The sequence below is a fragment of the Zeus faber genome, assembly GCF_960531495.2.
Source record: "Zeus faber genome assembly, chromosome: 13".
NCBI classification, from domain to species: Eukaryota; Metazoa; Chordata; class Actinopteri; order Zeiformes; family Zeidae; genus Zeus; species Zeus faber.
Genome location: NC_137198.1, coordinates 15,925,583 through 15,947,272, shown reverse-complemented (window position 1 = coordinate 15,947,272; position 21,690 = coordinate 15,925,583). Strand labels below are relative to the sequence as shown.

The window sequence follows — 21,690 nt, the reverse complement described above, 5'->3', positions numbered from 1 at the left end:
CCTCGAGCGTTCAGGCCAAATTAGACCCAACAAAAAGGCAAAACTGCTGAAAAGCACTCAAAGCTGTTGGCTATCATCAATGAAGTCAATAAGTCATACTTTGTGCCATTAAAACATCTCCAGGATGCATCTTAAAATCTTTTTTGTGTAATTTCCCTGTCTGCCCATGTGGCCATTAAATCGGACAGAATCTGGACCGGCCAGAGAGAAATTGTCATGCAAGCATGGACACGGTCTTGATTGCCGCGTCAGGTTGGCATCGCAATCACAGGCAGGGCTCTGTCGAGCCTTTTAATGCCAAGGAGGAACGAAGCGGAACTAAAGCGCTGCTCCCAATGTGACAGCCGTTATGAAGGCCCAGCGCGGGGCCCGTTGGAGAGGCTTCAGAGCGGCTCCGATACGAGAGACATCTCTTAGTCGTTTGCACACACAGCCCAGCAGCCTACAATTACCTTTGACGCTAAAAGTCCTTGAATTTAATCCAGTGTTGTGAGATGGAGAGGTGGTGTTTTTCCCCCGTTCCATCCTCTCTCTTCAGGGCCTAAATTATCGCTCCAAATGGGATCTCGTGTCGCTGCCTCGCCTCTTTCCACTCAATTTAATCGAGTAATGAAGTGACTTCCCGACTCCGCAGGTCACACGCCGCTTCGGCCGCCGCACTCCGAAGGCGGCCCGGTTAAGTGCCGTCGGAGTGGGTGATTTCCTCTAATGAAATATCAATATTTACATCTTCATTTCCAGCCCACTGCCTTGGCGGGGTTTGACCAAACATGACACAATATTGACCAAATCAAACGGAGAGAGGCCTGTCTGCGTGCTTGAAGGGCCTTTTCCACTCCACTGCTGAGTGCACCGCAGGGTTTTTAGACAGAAACCCTTCCAGGCAGGACAGGGTTGTATGGAGATGATAACAACGTGGAGTTTTCCTTTGTTCACTTTGAGTTAAGCGCCGTGTTCCATCGCCTGCAAGCGTCTCGTGTTTTTGTTAACATTACAAAACCTCCAATTATCTGTTTGTTATGTTAATCAGTACAATTGATTCCAATCCACGCCTTCTCAAGTATAGGTGCAAATGAATTCTAAAGTGTAACAGTAACAAACACCACTTGCCAATTAAACATCCTTATCCTTAGAGCAGGATCGAAAGCGAGACCATTTTGGCAACTGGGAGCCCTAACCTACATCCTCTATCCCTTCATCTGCCCAAAAGCCCTTGGCTGTGAGCAGGAGGGGGCAGAGCAAACCCACAGACGTCTGGTTCAACCCCCTTCGCAATGATTAATCAGAGCGACCGTTTCATCTGCCAGAGCCCGAGATGGCCTAAAATGAAATGCTGTAGATTTCTGTTGAGCTGGAGTTCATATTCTATTAATTTATTATTGTTTCCCTCTCCCCGAGGGCCATTAGCGCGGGTAATAAAAAGAGATGTAATTACGAGGCATGGTGGCCCCCTCCAGCTGCAGCCCGGTCGTAACTCACCCTCAATCAGACGACGGAGCAGACAGAGAGGGAGAGAAAATGGAGAGAGGGAGAGAGAGAGAGAGAGAGAGAGAGAGAGCAGCAGAGGGAGATAGAGGAGAAGGAGAGGAGGTGATATGGAGAGGGGGCAGATAAGATAGAGAGAGAGAGAGAAGAGAGAGAGAGAGAGAGAAGGTGAGCAAGGAAAGAGCGAATGTGAGGGAAGCGTGCGCAAGAGAGAGAGAGAGAGAGAGAGATAGTGAGCGAGAGGGAAGAGAGTCATTTTGGCCGGACGGGCTGATCTATCATGGCCGGCTATCAGAAGGACAAACAGGCCCTGAAGACTTGTGCCCAGCGGCAATCTCACCTCAGCCAAGTCAAGTGCTCTCCAGGCTGTCGTTGGAGCAGAACTGCCCCTAACAGCACACCAGAGGTTCAGCTCATCATTTTTATTCTTCAAACCCAGCTGAGTGATCGTGTTGCCATAAGCTTATTTTATATCAAGGGATCTCCTTTAGATCACACCCTTAAAAAGGAGATATGCTCAGGGAAAAAAAAAAACGAGATGTATGCACCTCTGATGTGTGTATGGTGTGGGACTCCTGTGATCTGCTTGACTGAGATACGGTGGAATAAGAAGAGATTTTTATAACCAATACGGGAACGAAGCAGAAAATAGAGCAGATTAATATTTGTATGTTTGGGTGTGTGTGCGTGTGTGTGCGTGTGTGTGCGTGTGTGTGCGTGCGTGTGTGACTTGCAGGTGCCGTCGATGATTCTTCCCGAATTTACATGGCAGCGTCGGGAGGACCCAATCAATAGCTGCTCGGTAATAAATTGCTTGGCTTGACATAAATAATTTGACCTCGGCCCCAGCCACACGCACAAACAGAAAGGTCTCACTTTGCCATGAGCTTTCCCTCGATGCCAATTTAATGACACACAGGCAGTTTCTATACGGGGCGAACCGTGTCCACACAAACCAAATGTAGTCGATGAAAACGAGCTCGATTGACAATTTATCTCCTCTTTTTTCAGCTCCAGCGCTCACTTTCAGGAGGGGCTAGTTATCTGCTGTCTTTCAACACGATAACCAGCCCATTATCCCATTGTGCGTGACTGGGGAACGGCTGATTTGACCAGCCTGCCATGTTATGAGGTTGAATAATGTTAAATACAGTAATCCCCTTGTCTTAATCTGTACCCTCTGACCTACTGACCCCCAGTGCCACAGTGTTTAGCCCTCCCCAGGGTCCCACTGCCCTCGCTGACATTATATATCTCTGTTTAGCCCCAAAGACCACGACGAATCGGGCTTTAATCATCGCCATAATTACACATAATTTATCTCCGCTGCCACCCAGCAACAGCGCTTAATGAGGGACAGCGGCTCGGCTGATGATGACTTAAAGGCACATCGGCATACAACGCTCAGTAACGACCAGCAAATGCAAGATGTGACACAAAATACCACACAAATACCGAAACTCTCCACCCTGGTATGGATGACAGTACATTGTGTTAGAACACAGACATCCATCAGTACCTAAACAACGCCCCCCACACCCCACCGCCCTGTCTGGCAGCTGTCCCCTTCCTCGCATCTCCCCCGTCTCCCCCACACCCCCCCATCTCAATCTCCACCACCTTCCTCCCGCTCCCCTGCCCAGGGTGCGGGTCTCAGCATCCACCTGATTGCTCAATCTATCTTTATCTCCCGTGCCGAAGCCTACGTCAGAGGGTAAATTGAATATACTAAGAGCTGTCTGTTGGTGTCTATATTTAATAAAGCGCACTGATGAGGTGCTGATTTATTGCCCGGCAGTATTCACACTCTATTACAAGGAGATTACGCAGCTTGAGAGGGATCAGGCTGGCAACACACTAAGTAGATTTCACAATTTAATGGCAAAGAGAAAACAGGAGCCCGCAGGGGGGCTGGAGGAGGGTGGGACGGCCACGCGGGCGTGTTTGAGCTGACACAAACACGACAACATACAAGAAGCGCGCTCTCGCTTTAACACCGCAAGCTCGACGCTAACCACTGACACGCCAGGCACACGGGCTGTCTGTCAAAACGCCCAAGCTGACGAAGAGGAATCCAATAACGCAGAGATGATGGATATTCCCGAAAGGCCAGTAATGAATATAACAATGTAAACAAGGATAGCTCATTACGTTCATCTGGTTCAAATCTAATTTGCAGAAAAATAAATAAATACACAAACAACAAGGAGTCAGATATAACACCAATCGTCTTATTGTGTTATCTTCTGTAAAAGTTTTTTTTTTACGTTAATTAGAAGCTTCCAAATGAAATCAAAGCCATTTGCATACTTGCATGAAGTATGTCTAAAATGTGAATGGAGAAAACGTGCCAGAGATGAAATATGTGCATCAGTGGCTGCGGCGGCGGCAGGGGAACGCCATCATGTTGTTTGTCCTTGTGTTTGTTTATTCCTTCAGCATTTCCAGAATTTATGCACTGGGAACACTTTTTCCACGTGGGAAAGTCATAAAACCGGCTGCCGAAGCCATGAAAAGCAGGCGACGACACATCGAGCTATGAGCACCTCTTGGATTCTCCGGGCACATGCCATTCCCATTCGCTCTATGGGTGGGAGGTGGAGGTGGTGCGAATCAAAGGACTTCGAACTGGACCCGCCCCCCCCATGGACATCAGCACTGTCGAGAAGATGAACAGGTTCCAGTATATTGAGAATGTCAGTGTACTTAGTTTGGCCCTAAACCTCTTGGTTACCATGATGCAGCTTCAAGGGAATGGGGAGGGAGTTGGGGGGCTGGACAGTGGACCACTATGTGTGTCAAAGGTTGTTAGCACCTTAGGAACAACAAGCCATCTGTCAGAGTCCCCGGAACACTGCTCCTAATGACCCTGCCCCCCGTGGGCAACAACCATATTAGCCTCTGCTTCACGCTGCTATTTAGAGCGGTGACAACAGTGTCCGAAAGCTCGTCGGCGATTATCAATTAATCAAAGGTGCATTCGGAAAGAGGGCGAGGCCTGGAAGTGGCAAAACCTGCATAGAGAACCCTGGTCTGGACCTCTACTTCATTACACTGGTGAAATTGCACTGCCAAAGTGTTTTTTTCCTTCTGTTATTTACCTCTTGTACAGATATTTTAGCAAAAAAAAAGAAAAAGACTAATCTGAAAACACTCGACACTGTGTGTAACGTGACACAATTGTCCGACCCATTTAAAAAAAGGATAAATAGACACCCATTGAGCTCAGACCTAATAGGATAAAGAAGACACTCAGACTAATGGCGCTGTTGTGCTTTTCTCCACTCTGCACTCTAATTAAGACCCAATAAGGCTCCATTGTACATTACACCACATTTAAAACACCCCCTTTTTTATGTTATCCTGGAAAACGACCAATTGAAAATCAATCGAGAGAGGGTAAGTACCGATTTTCCCGACATCAAAGTGTCAATTGTCAAATTTAGACTTTGGCTACCGGCGGCATCAGTCACTGGCCTAAACACGGCAGTCTACCTCATAATGACCCGTTAATCTTTTTTTATTTCCTTCGCCAAAGGCTGCGAAAGTCTATCACAATGAAACCCCCACCCCCTCGGTTTGCTTCTTCTTCTCCCAGAAGAAGGATGGAGGTATAGAAATATGGTTATGAAGGGAACGTGGCAGACCGCCCCGGGGCACCGCGGGCACCACATCGACTGGCAGCGCGCACGGAGCTGCGCTCGGCCAGTGAACCGTCTCTGATCAGGTTCAGCCATGTACAACTCAATTATGCAGCCGTTTCATGGCCAGAGGAAAGCCAGTGTCCTAATACTGACTCCACCGAGGGGACACAGAACAAGCTCACAGCTCGACTGGAAGATTTTACTGGGAGTATTTCTGTGGAAAAAATAACCAAGTTTGAGCTTGGCGCTTCACGCACACCTAGACAGGTGTGTGTGTGTGTGTGTGTGTGTGTGTGTGTGTCTGTGCGTGTGACCTGATGTAGATCAGAATAATCTACTTATAGTCAATCATCTCCCAGGTAGCGTGTTTGGCAGAACTGTCTATTCAATGGCAAGTATATACCCGTCCAGTTGGAACAGTCAGAACCTTTAGGGCTTACCGCTTCTGGTTGTTGGGTTAAATGATCATTATGCACTCATAATAACAAGTCTGATGTCATGATGAGACGGGCAAATCTCATCCCAGATTATGGATCTGCTGCTCAATAGGTGTTGAGGAAAAACCTGGTCATGCAGTGTCATTAGTAACGACATAAGAGACATGGAGTACAACAATGCTAAATTTCTTTGGGATGAAAAAATAGCATCGTATTTGTATAAGTATTAAAAATAGTCAAATATTATGTCAATAAATAATTGGCTTAATATGACACATTATTTCTTTCTGTTTCTGCTGTGTGTGTGTGTGTAGAGTCCTTATTTGAGAAGTGGCTCCGTGCTCGTGCGATATGTGCACCTCCAGGCAAGCATGAGTGCCAGTGTGTGTGCGTGTGCGTGTGTGTGCGCGTGTGTGTGTGTGTGTGTGTGTGTGTGTGTGTGTGTGTGTGTGTGTGTGTGCGTGCGTGCGTTCATGCGTGCGTGTGCATTTTGGTCACGCTTTAGGTCTGTTTCGGGCCATGGGAGTCGATAAGAGTGTGTTATTGGGTCAGCCGTCATCCAGTTCCCGGAGTAAGCTCCTTGGTTAAACTCTCGGCCTGCTGACCACGCAGAGGCTGGTGGGTGGGGCTGGAGGGTGGGCTGATGGGGTAGGGTGAGGTCGGGTTATCCACAGAGTTTGGATGGGGAAGGGACAAGGGGAGTGGAAGCTGGGAGCATATCCCTAATCTCCTTACTAGCAGATCTGTACCAGATTAATACCCTCCCCTTCTGAGAAATACTCTAATACCTCTTCAGGTACGGAGTGCACCGGTCAGCCCGGGGTCAGATCAGGTCCATGCCAGATTTTTGAAAAAATAAAACACTGTTCTACGTCTCAGTCGCTGGGATTTAAATTCCAGCTCTGGATAGCCTGATATTGGGCAAAATTACAGTGGATGCATGGGTTTCAATGCAGTTTGCGCATAAACACATATACACATGATTTCATGTACATGTACTTGAATTTGCGTGTCTATATTTAAGTGTGTGTGTTTGTATTGAGTCCGCGGGGTTCTGCACGCTGACTGCTCTGTCCCCATCCATGTTATGCTGATCAGAGGAGCAGGTTCTGGAGGCGACGCCAAGGGACACATTCATTTAGTGTTACACATCCCTCCACAAACTCCCCCGCGTGGTAATGTTATAGAGTTATGGGGGGTCAAGCTCAAGATCAGGCAGAATCTGCTTTGGCTGCAAAAAAGAACATCTAAACAATGTGTTCTCTGTCAAAATCAAAGGAAAACTCTCGAAGGAAGCAAAATCTCTGCTGACGTGAGGCACTGTATCCTTAATTCAACGGCCTCTTAGAACCCAGCACCTCGTCTATCAGAATGTCTATGGAGCAGGGAAGAAACATGATTATGCCCATCAATAATTCAATGGAAGTGTGTGTTGACGTGTGAATGAGGGAGAGTGTGTGTGTGTGTGTGTGTGTGTGTGTGTGTGTGTGTGTGTGTGTGTGTGTGTGCGTGCATCTTTATCGGTGTGCTTGAGCGCATGTGTGTGCAGGTGCAATATGTGATGTCTTGTTTGATTGGGCGGGTCCCCGGCTTTGCGCTAAATCTCCCTTGTGATTACGACGTACGTTGGCACCGGGTGTGCAGGCCACGTCCCACTTCCCCTCCCATGCGGGGAGATTTTAGCTGCACTCTATTGATTTGTTCCTCACCAAGCTGTGTCCATTTTGACTGAACCCCCCACCCCCATGCCAACACCCTGTCCTGCATCCAACCCCCCCTACCACTCCCCCCGGGCCATGTCAGAGCTGATGTTAATTATCTGTGTGTGTGTTTGTTTTACATTACTTGTGAGCACTGGTCTCCGAATTGTTTTGGTTTAGAAGTGCACCAGAAACATGGGTCCTCACTCACCAGGTGTATTTACTCAGACCTCATTTTGATATCAGTAGAAGAATGTGTGTGTGTGTGTGTGTGTTTGTGTGTGTGTGTGTGTGTGTGTGTGTGTGTGTGTGTGTTTGCGTATTTTACATGTACACAGCTGTGGTGTAAGCACGGGACAGGAAGTGAGTATAACTAAATCATTTGGAAGGATGCTTCCTATCACTCGCAGATAAGTTTTGACACTGAGCAGCACTTCCGATGGTAACAAACAACAGCCCTCAAAGTCCCTCTGAACAGACTTCTAAACTTCTTCCAACTTTAAAATGTAGGTTGTTCATTTTTGTTTTGTTTTGTGATTCGTGATTCGTCTTCGTTAGTCGCACTGACCGAGGAACCATCAGGGGTTTCCATGACATTTTTGCCAAATAAAGCAGCCTAACCAGGACAGACAGGTTTTCTAAAACTGGGGCCTACCTAGGAAGCATCCCCCTTAGATAAAGAAAGGAACTGAGAAACTAAGAAAGGTTCCCGGCGTACCTGGGATGTGCTTGGCCCAGCCAATGATGACCACCAGCTCGCGGTCTGCCAGGTCGCACAGCGTGGTCAGGGCCTTGATGTCGCTCTCCGGCATGGTGGGGTCGGGCATGGCGTAGATCTTCTCCGGCTCCGCCACCAACAAGTGTGACACTATCTTCGTGACTGAAGAATGAGAAATGGAAGTAGATGGGTGGGGGGAGAGGGGCGAGGGGTGTCACAGCAAAAGTCAAAGATCGTATCAGTGTGACGCTCAACGAGGAGGTAAGCACAACATCAATGAGCGCCCTGCACTGATAAAACTTTACAGCAACGTATGACGCGTAATCATTCCCGGCCACCCCGCCCGTTCTGATTATGCAGACTAATGGGTAGAGTATAAATTTGTGTGGATGCAGTGACGGCACTTATCTCTACATGACGTGTGTGTGTGTGTGTGTATCTGTGTGCGTTTGAGTGTAAAACTGTGAAGCCCTGCTGTTCTCAACCAGTCTCCGTTTGGTCGTTTAATTTTGGTCACTTTTCCAGAGACTAATCATAATACAGCTCCAACAGAACGACACCTGGCCTACATCCCTGACTACACAACTCCAAAATGTCCTAGCCTGTTTGGCCCGGAACGGCATTGTGGCTTTACCTGCTTGCCGGCCAGGCAGTGGAGGGGCGGCCGGAGGAGGTAATGGGCTAGTGGCGGAGCGGTACTCACGGGGCTTTTTGGTGGGCGGCGGCAGCGTCAAGCCCAGGTACGGAGCGTTCTCCGCGTCCAGCCTCCTCTTGTACTTCTGTCGGCCGCCTCGTACGCGGTCCAGACGCACGCCTGCAAACACAAGACCAATACTGTTATACTGGATTCTGTGTTTCATGGCGAGGACCCCTTGGCATACTACCATCTGACTGAGGAACAGCCCCCCGACCCAAAAATAAAAATTGCATTGTTTCTATAATACTTTCTACTTTCTATAATTTACATTAGTTGAAGCTTAAACTTTACTTATGTATAAAGATGTAAAGCATCATAATAAAAATACTAACAATGATAACAATAGTAATAATTCTACTATTTTGCCATCTTCATCTATCATATTACCATATATTTTCTCACATAAACAATAAACAAACATCATCCTATTTAGGAATTGTTTTTGTGTCATGCTGCACATGAAATGTTTTTCCACATAACACATCAATACAAAATGTAGAGTGCCATCCAAACACAATCAATACAATACATGACATATTCTACGTATAAATCTGCACAGAGATTAATGAGATGACGTGTGACCACTCTGCTCTTTTGTTCAAAATGTTTTTGTTGGTGTGTGTGTGTGTGTGCGCACGTGCGTGCATGCGTGTCTGTGTCGGTGTGTGTGTTCATGTGCTTGTGTGTGTGTGTGTGTGTGTGTGTGTGTGTGTGTGTGTGTGTGTGTGGCGTTTGCTGAGATGTGTCAGAGGAACGGCTGCCTTCGCATATGTGGTGCATGCCTGGCTGGTCTACTGTGACACAGCTGAGCCTGGAGCAGGTCTAAACATATGAATATTTAACGCAGGGTCAATGATCTCACAGACTGGCCCTCTAATTATTTAGCTTTTGGGCTGAGCCAGACTGCATGCTAATTTGCTGCCAGCTACCTGCCTTAGTGCATTGCATGTGTGTTGGTCGCTGCGTGTGTGCACACCTGTGTGTGTGTGTGTGTGTGTGTGTGTGCGTGTGGCCTGTGAGTCTGTGCATGTATGTGTCCGTGTCGGTGTGTACATCCATTTTATATGTGTGTGAGCATGGGCCTTTGTGGCTTTTCTATATCCAGAGAGGAAACTTTACCAGCCTGAACACAGTGTACAACACCCCCCCCCCCACTGTCTTATGGCAGATAGATAGCTCGGTGTAAATTTCCCATAAAGGACCCTAAAACGCCCCTCACCCCCGCATCCCCACCGGGCCCCCACCTCTTTCACAAGAGTAGCAGTGAGGTCTTATCACCCCCAGCCACACCTAGGAGGCCAGGTCCCACACTGATACTGTAAATGTCAAGCCAGCCTCATCATAACATAAGTTATTTATTATCTCATTATTTGATAAGAATGTTTCCATTTGGATGTCTTTTCTATTCTATTAATTTTCGACATAGTTAAAATATTTCATCTGCGCTATTCCATTTATTTGATACCACTGGGCAGGTATTTGGTTATTTAATGTAATTGTATGCAAACATTTATATACCACATATTCACATGTGGACCGCCGTGTCCTTGTGCCCGTATGGCTCCGATACACCCAATATCTTAATTCTGTCAACAGGGACGAAGCCTTCAATTTGCTTTCTATGCATAATGTAACTCCCCCTCCCGCCCAAACAAATCCAGACTAAAGGGTAGTTGAGAACAGCTTCAATAAGACGGCAGCAATGGGGGAGGGGTTAATTTGTCAACCTACCACGTCCTCTGAGCGAACAACACCCGCAGCCAGAGCACTTCCTTGATGATTTCATCACTTTATAACAGGGGAGGACAGTGTCAAACCTGGGCATTGTGCGGTCCCTGCAAATGAGCCTAATACAATTTGCCCATCAGCCAGAGCTCTCGGAGAGAGGATGAGTTTGGATGTGTCCCATGCACAGTGATTAGAGGTCGCTGGGTTCGGGGGGGGGGGGGGGCAGCAGATGATGTAATATCGAACCCCTGGCCTTCATTTCACGCAGAGGAATTCAACTGTGGATTTATGAAACTCGTCCCCCCTCATTTCAGCCGCTTATTTTGCAGAGCCGCTGCACCCCCTCTTGCAGATCGTATGCAAGACCGGCCCCCGGTAAACTCTGTTACGAAGAAGCAGAAGAATAAAGGGATTTTCTTCCACTTGTATGAATTATTTGATTCCCTAGAAACATAAATCTGATTAGGATTGTCTTTCAATTTCCTGACACTGACAACCCACTAACCTAATTACACTCAATTCCCAACAGTGGCTCATCCTTCCCAGCAAGCACCAGGGAATCAACTGATGGCAACTATTTTCCCCCTCAAAAAAAAGAAAATCCGAATTCAATCCTAATATGTTTCATGTCACATCAAGAATGAGATTTTATTTAATAAGCATCTGGTCTAGTGAAGGTGGTGGTGGTCGCGGGGGCGGGGCGTAACAGGTTCCGTCTTGTAACCGGCAACCGTCTTGCATTTGTTTCGAGGGTTTAAGCGCTGGGGAACTTTCCTATCGAGCTGACAGCAGGCATGAAAAATTCCTCTTGCCATTAATTGTGATGTCACCACTTTCTCCAGTTCCCTCCTGAAGAGCACGGCCACTGCCAGGTGGACCCGGCTGATCCTCTCGCTGCAGCTTGAGTCATGCGGCTGAACTCATCCAGCGCAAAGCCGCTGTGAGGATTCCAAGGTACATGATTGCCTCTTTTAATTACAACAGCCCAGGCCGTAATTAACAGATGCTGACAGGAATTAAAGTAACCTGTCTGGTTTTATGGTGGTCCAATGGGGTCAGACCCAGGCACCGAGTGAGAGCAGCTCGACCGCCTCAGACTTTATTCACAGTGTCCGGCTGCGAAGCCCTGACAGTAAAAGGCCTTTGTTAAGTCAAAAAGTTTCTCTCAAATCTGTAAAGGGTTAGATTCTTGTTACTGTCATCCTTGTTGAGTAAAGAGTCAGTCCCTCTGGGATTTCACAGACTTTTATGTGAAAGAAAACAAAGAAAATATTTTTTTTTTCACTTCTACCAATGAGAAAGTCAGATGTCATCACTTTCTTTGATATGCACACTGTGCATATCACATTGTGCTTATCGCAGAAACAAGTGTAAATATTTTAGTACTAACTAGTACTTACTTTTCTTTTATTAACACAAGGAACCATGGGCTCAGAGCTACAAAAAAAGAAAACGCTGCTTAAATTGCTTGGGCTCCAGTAATCTACAGTATATATTTAATCTATAAAATCTATAATTCCAAATAAATAAAGCACTGTCACTGGCGTTGACATAGGCTGTCTTCTCAAGAAAGCGATGACAAGCATCAGTCTGTTTATTTGGCCATTTAATGTAGAAAAGACACAACTGTTTAGCTGTCACAAATATTGCAGAGATTGGGTTGAATTTGCATTAATTATTGCGATCGCAAAAGTGTGATTTCCTGGAGGGACTGAACAGCGAAAAGGGTTGAGCGCCGCCTTCACTGAAGAATACCCACGGTCTTATGGCCCGGTGCAGCGAGGGTGGTAGCGGGTGAGCTCGGGTGTCATCTCTTCAAAGCAGGGTGCTGGGGGGGAGGTGGGGCCGAGGGTTTGGGGGGGGTTTGGCCAAGGCGGCTGGCATTTGTGCACGGATTAGCACAGGCCTCGGGGCAGGAGCTGAGGCCAGCTGACCTAGGGCTCCTCTTTCTCTCCAAAAACAATACTAATCTCCCTCACAGCACACTCCTGTCTTCACTCACTTTGTGTGGCCGTCCAGGGCATGGGCCCTTATTTTGAGCCGCTCACCTGTTCTGGGTGTCTCTCCCTGGGGAAAGTGTCAGCATGTGTGGGATGGTTGGCAATGCCAAGGGGGGCTTAGGCGCACCCTATTTTAGCTGGGAAAATCAGAAGGCCACATGGTAAGGCACGGTGAACCCTGCCTTTCAAGGCAGCCGCCCCGCTAAACTGCCGTCAGCACTATTTCAAAGGGCCCCCGTTGCCAGCTTTGCATGCTTGCAAGTGTGTTGCAGCATTTTTAATCACGAGTGGCGATGAACGAGGGCAGCGGAAAAATGGTCACACGTTGCCCGCACCACAGAACTCCTGATCCCCGCGGCTGCCGTACTGATACCTTCCTCACGTACCCCATTTACAGGTTAGCTGCACATCCCCACGAGGTAACATTCAACCACTTGACAAGCTAACGACTCTGTTGGGCCTGGAAATAAATATGCATTCATACTCAATGTCTGTGAGCTTCAAAAAATTGTTTATGGCAAGGAGCGATATATTTATTCCAATTGGCCAATTCTTACTCGCTTAGGGACACCTACAAGTCATCCCACATCTGGGATTGAACGTAAGGCCTTCCTGCTCAAAGGACAACTTGTCTGACCACTGCTTATACCTGTTCCCTCCTAAGAACACTGAGGTTTTGCCTCACCAAAGCAGCTCAGCAGCTTAAATCATTGATCAAATCTTTATTGTTTTGGTCTTTCTGTTACAAACCTAGTTGGGTCTAGAATTGCGCAGCAGGAACTCTTTTACTGTTTTAGTCATTCCATTACTGTGAAAACATCGAGCGCAGCGTGTGGTGATTTGTATGTGAAGTATTTCAGCGACTGTGCGTGTGAGTGCAGGCTACTGTCAGGCAGCTATTGTGGGATGCGGTGACGGAGTGAGTGCGGCGGTCTCCTGCATGTCAGCCGTGCAAGGCTCTTGGCCATCAGGAGGACAGAGGAATGTGGCAGGACATCGTCCGAACTCTCAGAGTCTACTCTTGCACACATGCAATTGTGCCACACTGTGAAGCAAATGCAGTGAACAAACTATTTCTTCAGCCAATACTGCAATCATACGGGTAAGAAAAATGCACTTCTTGTGGGTTGTGCTTTTTCTTACACGTATAGGGAATGTGGATGCATTACTTCTGGGTGTGTGTTGTGTGTGTGTGTGTGTGTGTGTGTGTGTGTGTGTGTGTGTGTGTGTGTGTGTGTGTGTGTGTGTGTGTGTGTGTGTATGTGTGTGCGTGCGTGCGTGTGTGAGTGCGTGAGTGCGTGAGTGCGAATGTGTGTGAGGTGGAGAGATCACCTCACTGAGTGATGTCAATGTAATCTGTCCATGGTATCTGGTCTTCTCTGTGGCTCTAAGCTCTGATCCATTTCCATTGATCAGAGGAAAAACCTGTTGGCCCTGACATTTGATTCCTCTATTGATCACTTCCTCCTTTATACAGTCAGGAAAAAGTTCAGCGACTCGACGTGGCTCTCAGGTAGATCACCTGCAAATCGGCTGCTGATCTCCGAAAGCCATTAGTCACACCTAACAACATAAACATGTCAGCACTAACGTTCCGACCTAAATCGCTGCACCACCTTTGCCTTTTATCACATTATCGAAAACACCAAATCTCAAAACATCCAGTATGTTCCCCACAAAGGAATTCTTTGATAAAAAAAAAAATCAATGCATTTAAACTCTTGTGTCATTGAGAAAAAAAAAACGGAGAGGGGGGAGGGGGCAGCACTGCACTGTACCTTTGTTGGAGCTGTTAAGTTATAATTAGGTGATTTTTCCACTGAGACAGAATGTGACCTTTCTACAGTAATGAAAGTAAGTGGCGGCCTCGGTCACATGAGCGGTGGCCATCTCCAGGCTGCAACGCCCGAGCATTGCGTTGAGCCCGCAGCCTCGCGGAGCTTACGGTGGACACGGACCACGTGTCCGTCTTTTCCATCTCAACTGGGTAACACCTAAAGGTGCTAGGCTCCTAAGCGAAGGCCACAAAAAAACCCTCACTGGCATTTCTCCGCTAATCAAGACAGGACGTTTTTTTAAATGGTTTTTCAAATGCAATCTTATAGGTTTTTAATCAGCCATTTGAGAAGGGACCGATGACAACCCCCAGTTGCAGGATGTCCGTGAGTATGTGATAATGGTTATACCGCGGTATAGTGATGACAGCCGCTATGTTAAAGAGAAGGCTCATTCTCATTCTGGGGATGTGCTGAATACACAGAAGTCTGCATTAGAATGTTGGGCTTAGGCTAAGTCTGCATATTTGAGGTTTACGCTCCCTTCTTACTCTGACTTGACACTGGTCATTCATCTATGGCCGTGACTACGTATTTTTGTAGTCCCTTATTCCCCAGGATGATATATTGTCATAATTTTTCCAGCAGATAGTAATGCGATTACTCTGTCTTTCTGGCACTGTGTCTTTATCTGGCTACATGCAGTCCAGGGGATTCTGTTACTAGGTGGAGATCCATAAGAGCTATGCCTGCGGCTTCAGCTGGGGACGAAAATACACCCTTCTATAGATTTCATTCTTCAAAAAGAAAAACAGTGGTTATCCAAATGTATATTTCACTTAAGTTTGAAACCTATATGCTTTCTTTTTTACAACTGCAATCAGACATTGGTTAAATAACCCAGCAAATATACACAGGGGCTCCATTTTGACATGGTGATCTTTATGTAGTAACTACCTCTTCAGTTACCCTAGAGAATGTGCCGTTCATTTCATGAGGGTTATCGTCCACCCTGTTGAGCAGCGAGGGATATAATGATATTTTGTAAAACAGAAAAGCATCTTGACCCGCATTATTGTCACTCGAAGAAAGCTGGAAATAAGAATAACACGTTACTTTACAGTGTCTGAGCTGTTCCCAGGTGGCTTGAATGAGATATACCACCCCGCCCTCCACCCCCCGCCTATACACACCGCCACCCGGGCAACATATCTTTCATTATTCATTTGTCAGGCCTTTTTGGAGCATCCAACAAGTGAGACAGAGACACAGACACAGAGAGAAGCAATGGGGAGAATAAATCCACTGATGCGATGGGGTGAGACAGGCCGAGTAGGGACCACCTCGGATAGAGTGGCCCTTGCCCAGGGTCCCTGGGGACCCTGGGCAAGTGGAGGAGTGGAGGGGAGGGGTGTCGGGGGAGAAAAACCCAGGCAGAGAAATCCATCGGAAGCATGTTTAATTGTCACTGAATTCCCTGCTGGCGTGACTTTAAAAAACCATCCACAGGAAGAGAGCTGAGATGTTCGGAAAACATTTAGTGGATCAATATGCCAGGGAGAGGTGAGACCGTGCCGAGTGTGTGCTCAGGGACCCGGGCCGAGCCTCTCCAGTCGGAATACTGTTACATTTCTATTACTCAGACAGCCCGATCGACCTATTCAGCATATTTCTGTCCCCGGCTCAACTGCACATTATTTACTGCTGTGTTTGTGGGGGGGAGGACAGGGGGGCCGCGAGCTGTTGGCTCTACCGGCTGGCTGCATGCGACTCTCACTCCGGGCGCGAGAGCGGAAAACGACCGCTCTGTGCTGCTCGCTGCTAGATGTGGCTGTGGACTCCATGGGACTTCACAAGATGACTATCATGAGAGCTTTGAAAATTCTCACCTAACCTTGAGATTTTATTTTTTTCATAGTCTGAATGACACTGTGCGAGAAAAATGTGTGAGCGAGTGAGATGAATGCACGCACGGACAAAATACGAGTGGACCTGCTTACCTTCCTTGAGCATCCCCACTTTGAGACATTTCATGAAGCGACAGGCTTGACAGGATTTGCGTCTCCGCTTTGTGATCTCGCACTCGTTTGTGGCAGGACAGCTGTACTCTATGTTGCCTGAGAAGGATAAAGAGCAGGACGTTTCAGCGCTATTGAATAGAACATCAAGGCGGGTTAAAACATCAAGAAGTCGTGCGTTGGCAAAAATCAAAAACAAGACATTTAAGTATTAGCCACATTTTAAGCAGAATACCTGAGGCTAAATTCTGGGTTGCCGCTTGGATGTAATGAGTACCAGAGTGTACTCTGTGGTTTGAGGCGCTCTATAATAAATCATCGTTTGACGACTAGGCATGTTAATCATATCCTATGGAATCCATTTCTGTAGAGTGCGGTTGGGGAGAGATGTCCTCCAGCGACAAGCCAACTTCCAGTGTTTGGGGCAGTAGGCAGAGTGTATGTGTGTGTGTGTGTGTGTGTGCGTGTTGGGGGGGTGGTGAGAGTGAGGTGGGGGAGGTTGTAGCTCGCAGTCTGCCAGGACCCCTCAGTAGACGCAACCCTGGCCCCGCACTAAATTGGCCTCATTAATTCTACGCGTGTCCCCTCCAGACATCGGGTGCAGGCCGCGTCCCCCTGCGCTCGGTGGGGCCCGCCACAGCCTCAATAGCACGGTAGCGAGCCGGACACACCGCCCCTGGCCACTTTACATAATACTACGGCAGACCCAAACCTGTTGTTACCACTGTTGCCATTGTTGACTATTTACATAGTGTACAGGCAAGAGGCCTTATGCATTATTCAACTGCAGCGTCTGATTCCAGGACAGCACAATGAAAAAGAGTTTCATTGCTGCACAATAAAGGGCATTTCTACTCCTTGCGTCCAAATCCCTGCATTTTACTCTATTCAGGGGGTTTCAATAAAAGGGTTTCAGTATAATAGTTGGTTCAACCCAGGAATTTGAATCAATCCCATTCGGATTCGGCTTTGAGCTTTTTGACTTTGTTTTTTTTTTTTTGTTTTTTTTTCAAAATATGCCTTTCAGCTAGTTCATTTCTTTGTCAATACAATATCGCCAGGACATGTATAAAAAAATGAACTTCAATTAACCAAATGAGCCAAGAACAAAGGCTTCAATGGGATCTTTCCTCCAATATCTACTAATGCAACCTACAGTATATTAACTGCTCAGACACAGACACATCCACCCGCGTATTGGCTGGAATCTGCTTACAGCCAAACATTCATATGCCAGTATATTGGGATTCCATGGCGACAGTCTTGCTGCTCTGCCACTCTGACCCTCGCTCCATGTGTTCACACAGAGAGACGGAGAGCTGTACAATATTCCAGCAGCGTTCCAGCACCAGAAGCGCTCCAACCCCCTTTGACAACTTATGCAATTATGTTAACATTATTGGACAGATCAAGCCGAGGGTCCCAAGATGTTCTAAATAATTAGAAATTCCTCCTTATATCTGGGTTAGAAATCATTATGCTAATTCCCTTCATCTCTTTGGGACTAGGGGTAAATAAAGGTGCGAGAGACTGCGGCTGATGAGCTCTGATGGTCTCCCCTCTTTTCCGCGCTCTCTGTTGTCATAGCCAGAACCAGACCATAATCATTCCTATCCATTTCCCATCTGTGGGGAGGAGGCAATCAGTGCCAGCCCGCAGCGTGAATCAATTTATTTAACTTCACATTTCTTTGTTGCACCATTGATTCACCTGTTTATTTAGGCTTTGACTCAAATTTACATACAACGTCTTCATTTAAATTCCGCACAATTCAGCTCCGTTTTTTACGGCGTCTTATTGACACGGTGCCACTGGAGATCCACTTAATCTCGTGATTTCGGAAAACCGGCGGTGTTGGCATGCAAGCGAGTGGGGTGCGGTGCCAGAGATTTCTTGCCAGACCAACACTGCGGAGTTGACCCCCTGGCCGCCCCCTCAGGACTCTGCCGTTGATGGACTATCTCACCCCTCTTTCCCACGTGTGTGCGTGTGTGTGTGTGTGGGGGGGGGGGGGGCACGTGCACTTAACACACCTGGTAGCTAAATGGGCAATTTATCCCTCCGCACTCGGTCCACCTGTCCCGCGAAACCCACATACCGCGGATATGATGTTCCATCAGCCGCGGCTTCTCGAAACCCAACGCAGAGAGGAAGGATTTACTCCCCTTTCTCATCTCTGGATTTGGTTTATATTTAGAGCGCCACGGCATGTTTGAATATCATTAACAAAGCACACACACACTGAGTGACCCCGTGAAGATGAGGTAAGACTAATGATTTATACTGTCCGGCCCCTGAAGGCTCACCCTAAAAACTAGAAGGTCCTCCTCTGCTTTATCTGCCACTACTAAGGTTACGGTAGCACACGCTTACAAATAACATTAGGGCGAGCAACGAGAAGAAAAAGAGCTTCCCTCTTTTCTTTTCTTGATATGTATCTGTCTCAATTTATTTTATAGCTTTTCAGGACCCATGCCAGGGCATGGGGGGCGGGGGGGAAGTCAGGTCTTGTAAGTAAATTACGGTGAAATGGCAGGTATTTCTCATCAAAATCTAAACTGACTTTTACAGGCTTTCTGTCAAGGTCTATTACTTCAAATAAAAAAAGAGAGGGCCACCAAGTTCAGTTGGTTTTCCAGCAATTTTGCACTTGGGTTCAAAATGGAAAGAAAATAGGGCTCAATATGAGATGTATGTTTTTGATTGGCGGGGCACGAGGGGTGCGGTGATGGGGGTACGATTAGGAAGCAATGAGAACGGGGGTATTTCTGGGATGGATGGTCATCTAGGTTGACGTTAATTCGGGGCCTGGCTTTGACTAATGTAACTATCTCCACGTAGGGGTTCAGAGGGCTTTTCACAAGATGAATAGGTGACAGAAGATGGATTTCCCTCGTCCTCTGTCGCTGGAAAACGAGAAGACATCAGATCTTTTCACCATCCGAAAACCTCAGGGAGCAAAGTGGACTCAAATGGAGACGGAAATAGCATTTTTATCAGAAGAAAAGAGAGTTATAAAGTCCAAAGTCCGTCATAAAGTTCAATTGGTTTTGATTGACCTAACGCCGTGAATTATGGATACAAATAGACAGGCATAGAATATGTCAAGTTATTTCAAATTTTCTAAAGATTTGTATACATCTAACTCTTTTTAAATTAAGTGATATACCGAAAAGCTAAATTAACACCAAAGTAATGTTAATTAATGACATGGTTTAGAATGGACCGCAGTGTTTGGCATCCCAGCATAGTGTTTCCACTAAACGCTGAACGCTGGTGCGATGTTATAATGGGCTGGAAGAGACAGCTCCTTTGTTTTGGTCTCATTAGAAGAGGCCGCCTCACACTCCACCCTTGACTGGCTCGTTATTCCTTTAATTAATCAGTTCTCATCAACGGCCGCCTCTCATTCTTTCAAGGGCTCTACATCCCGCTGTTACCTCCTTATCCTCCTTCAGCCATATTTGCACGTGTTTTTTCTTCTTACCGTTCCAGGAGGGTTTTCGTTTTTTTTCCCACCTCCCCCACCAAAAAAATAAAAAATAAAAATACGTCCCCTTGTCCTCCTCCCGTCCTCCTCTGCCTGGGACCCCTGTCTGATTATTATGCCATTAAGGCTCTCCTTCTCTCCTCTGAAAGAGCAACCGGGTCCCTCTCCAATCTAAAAGGAGACCTAGGTTTTTTTCCCCTCCTTTCCCTGAAATTACTCGGCGACGCGTGCCTGAGTTTCTAATTGGCGTGCGGGTCCCCGGAGACGGCCCCCTCCCTTCCTCCTAATGAAAAGCCTCGGCCTTAATTACACTTTCCAAACGCTGATTGTTATTGACAAAACTCCTGTGGCTCGGACAAACGACGGCAGATTAGCTCCATTACAGGCAGCCCTCCAAGAGGAGAAAGAGAGGGATTTCAAATCGACAATGCAAAGCGAGGAGGGCAAGAAGAAAAAAGAGAAAGAAGCAAAGCAGGGAGAGCTTTTTCAGGGTTTCTTTTTTCTTTTCTTCTTCTTTCATGTACCTCCCTCTTAATTGTTTGGGCCGTTGCTCCACTTAAGACGTCTCTTTCTTCTGAGGTACCTCTATTTTGCTCCTTTGTGTTGCCGTCAGTGCTTTTTTCAGCGCCGGGCACAAAAGCTCAGCCATGTTACTTGAGAGAAAACGTTCATCTTTTGTCAATAGACAGAATTGCTGATGGCAGCATGGGTAAATAGGAGGATTTGGCCCTAATGCTTTTGTTTGCCTGCAAAAGGTACATAGACTGTCTAAAGCTGATAGGGCTGGATGGTCCAAAATCAACACCTCGCATCAAGGCAGCCTGCACTCCAAATAATTCCTCCAATTGCAATTTCATGATTATGTATGAGTATTCTGTTCACTAATATGACATTTAGGAAGATAAGATAATTTTATGAAATGGACCAGAAAGGATCATATTTTAAGATTACATCAGGCCAAAATTTAAAACCACATTTGAGCTATCTGCAATTTAAAGTGTGTTTTCCTTCCATTTGATATAATCGGTGATTACACCACACTTTACACGGTTCTTACTGCTGAACGAGCAGCACTTGGACCCGGGCAGCTGTGATCGTCGCAGAGGGATTTTTTTTTTCCAAGCTCAGTAATATCTCTGTCTCCTTGATTAATCAGGGACAAAGCACACAGTTTCACAGTGGGGGGCTTTTCATTGCCTCTCTAATGGGAAGTTGTGATACATCATTTCATGCAGATAGGCAACCGCACCTTAGTCCCTAGACAGAGACACACACCCACCCACCCACCCACCCACCCACACACACACACACACACACACACACACACACACACACACACACACACACACACACACACACACACACACACACACACACACACACCCACACCCACACACACACACACACACACACACACACACACACACACACACACACACACACAGAGGACAGGATGGGCTGGACGGAACAAGACAAGAATATTAATGATGCACTGTGGAAGCCCCCGAAGGCATCTGGGCAAATAGGCCTCACACTAGACCAAATTTGACCTCTGATGATGATGTCATGGCCACAGCACCCCTGCTCCTCCGCCCCCTCTCACCCGCCTCACCCCCCGCACCCCCTACGACTGGTGATGCAGTCATATCCTCATCAGCAGCGTCAGAACACACACAATATTGTTAATAGGGCAGTGGTTGGGGGAATGGGAGGTGTTTCTTCTGAATGCACATTTGAGTTCAGGAACATATATATTGAAACCTAGCTATATTTTTAGATTGAAATGATCAAATTTTCGCTTTTGTTTTGCAAAATAGGCATTTTCTAAGGTGAAGTCAGTGAGATGGTCAGCGTATCACTGCACGGTGCATGTTCTTCTACGAGACGAAGAGACTCCTCCTCGTGCAACACTTACACTGAGTGTGTTTGAGTGTTGTTTCAGGGGCGGGGTCGCCTTGTATGTGTGTTTGCCTGTCTCGTGACGGGGAAGGGGAAGCC

At 46.9% G+C, this 21,690-nt stretch overlaps 1 protein-coding gene across 2 annotated transcripts in view; it reads right to left on the bottom strand.

The window, feature by feature from the left end:
• Positions 1–21,690, bottom strand: part of esrrb (estrogen-related receptor beta) — a 44,652-nt gene that overhangs the window by 7,312 nt on the left and 15,650 nt on the right. For both annotated transcript variants that reach the window (XM_080012403.1, XM_080012404.1), the window contains 3 exons: positions 16,185–16,301; positions 8,688–8,798; positions 7,985–8,146 (listed from right to left, as the gene is read on the bottom strand). In XM_080012403.1, coding sequence (XP_079868529.1) covers positions 7,985–8,146; positions 8,688–8,798; positions 16,185–16,301 — 390 coding nt within the window. The remainder of the gene's footprint in view (positions 1–7,984; positions 8,147–8,687; positions 8,799–16,184; positions 16,302–21,690) is intronic.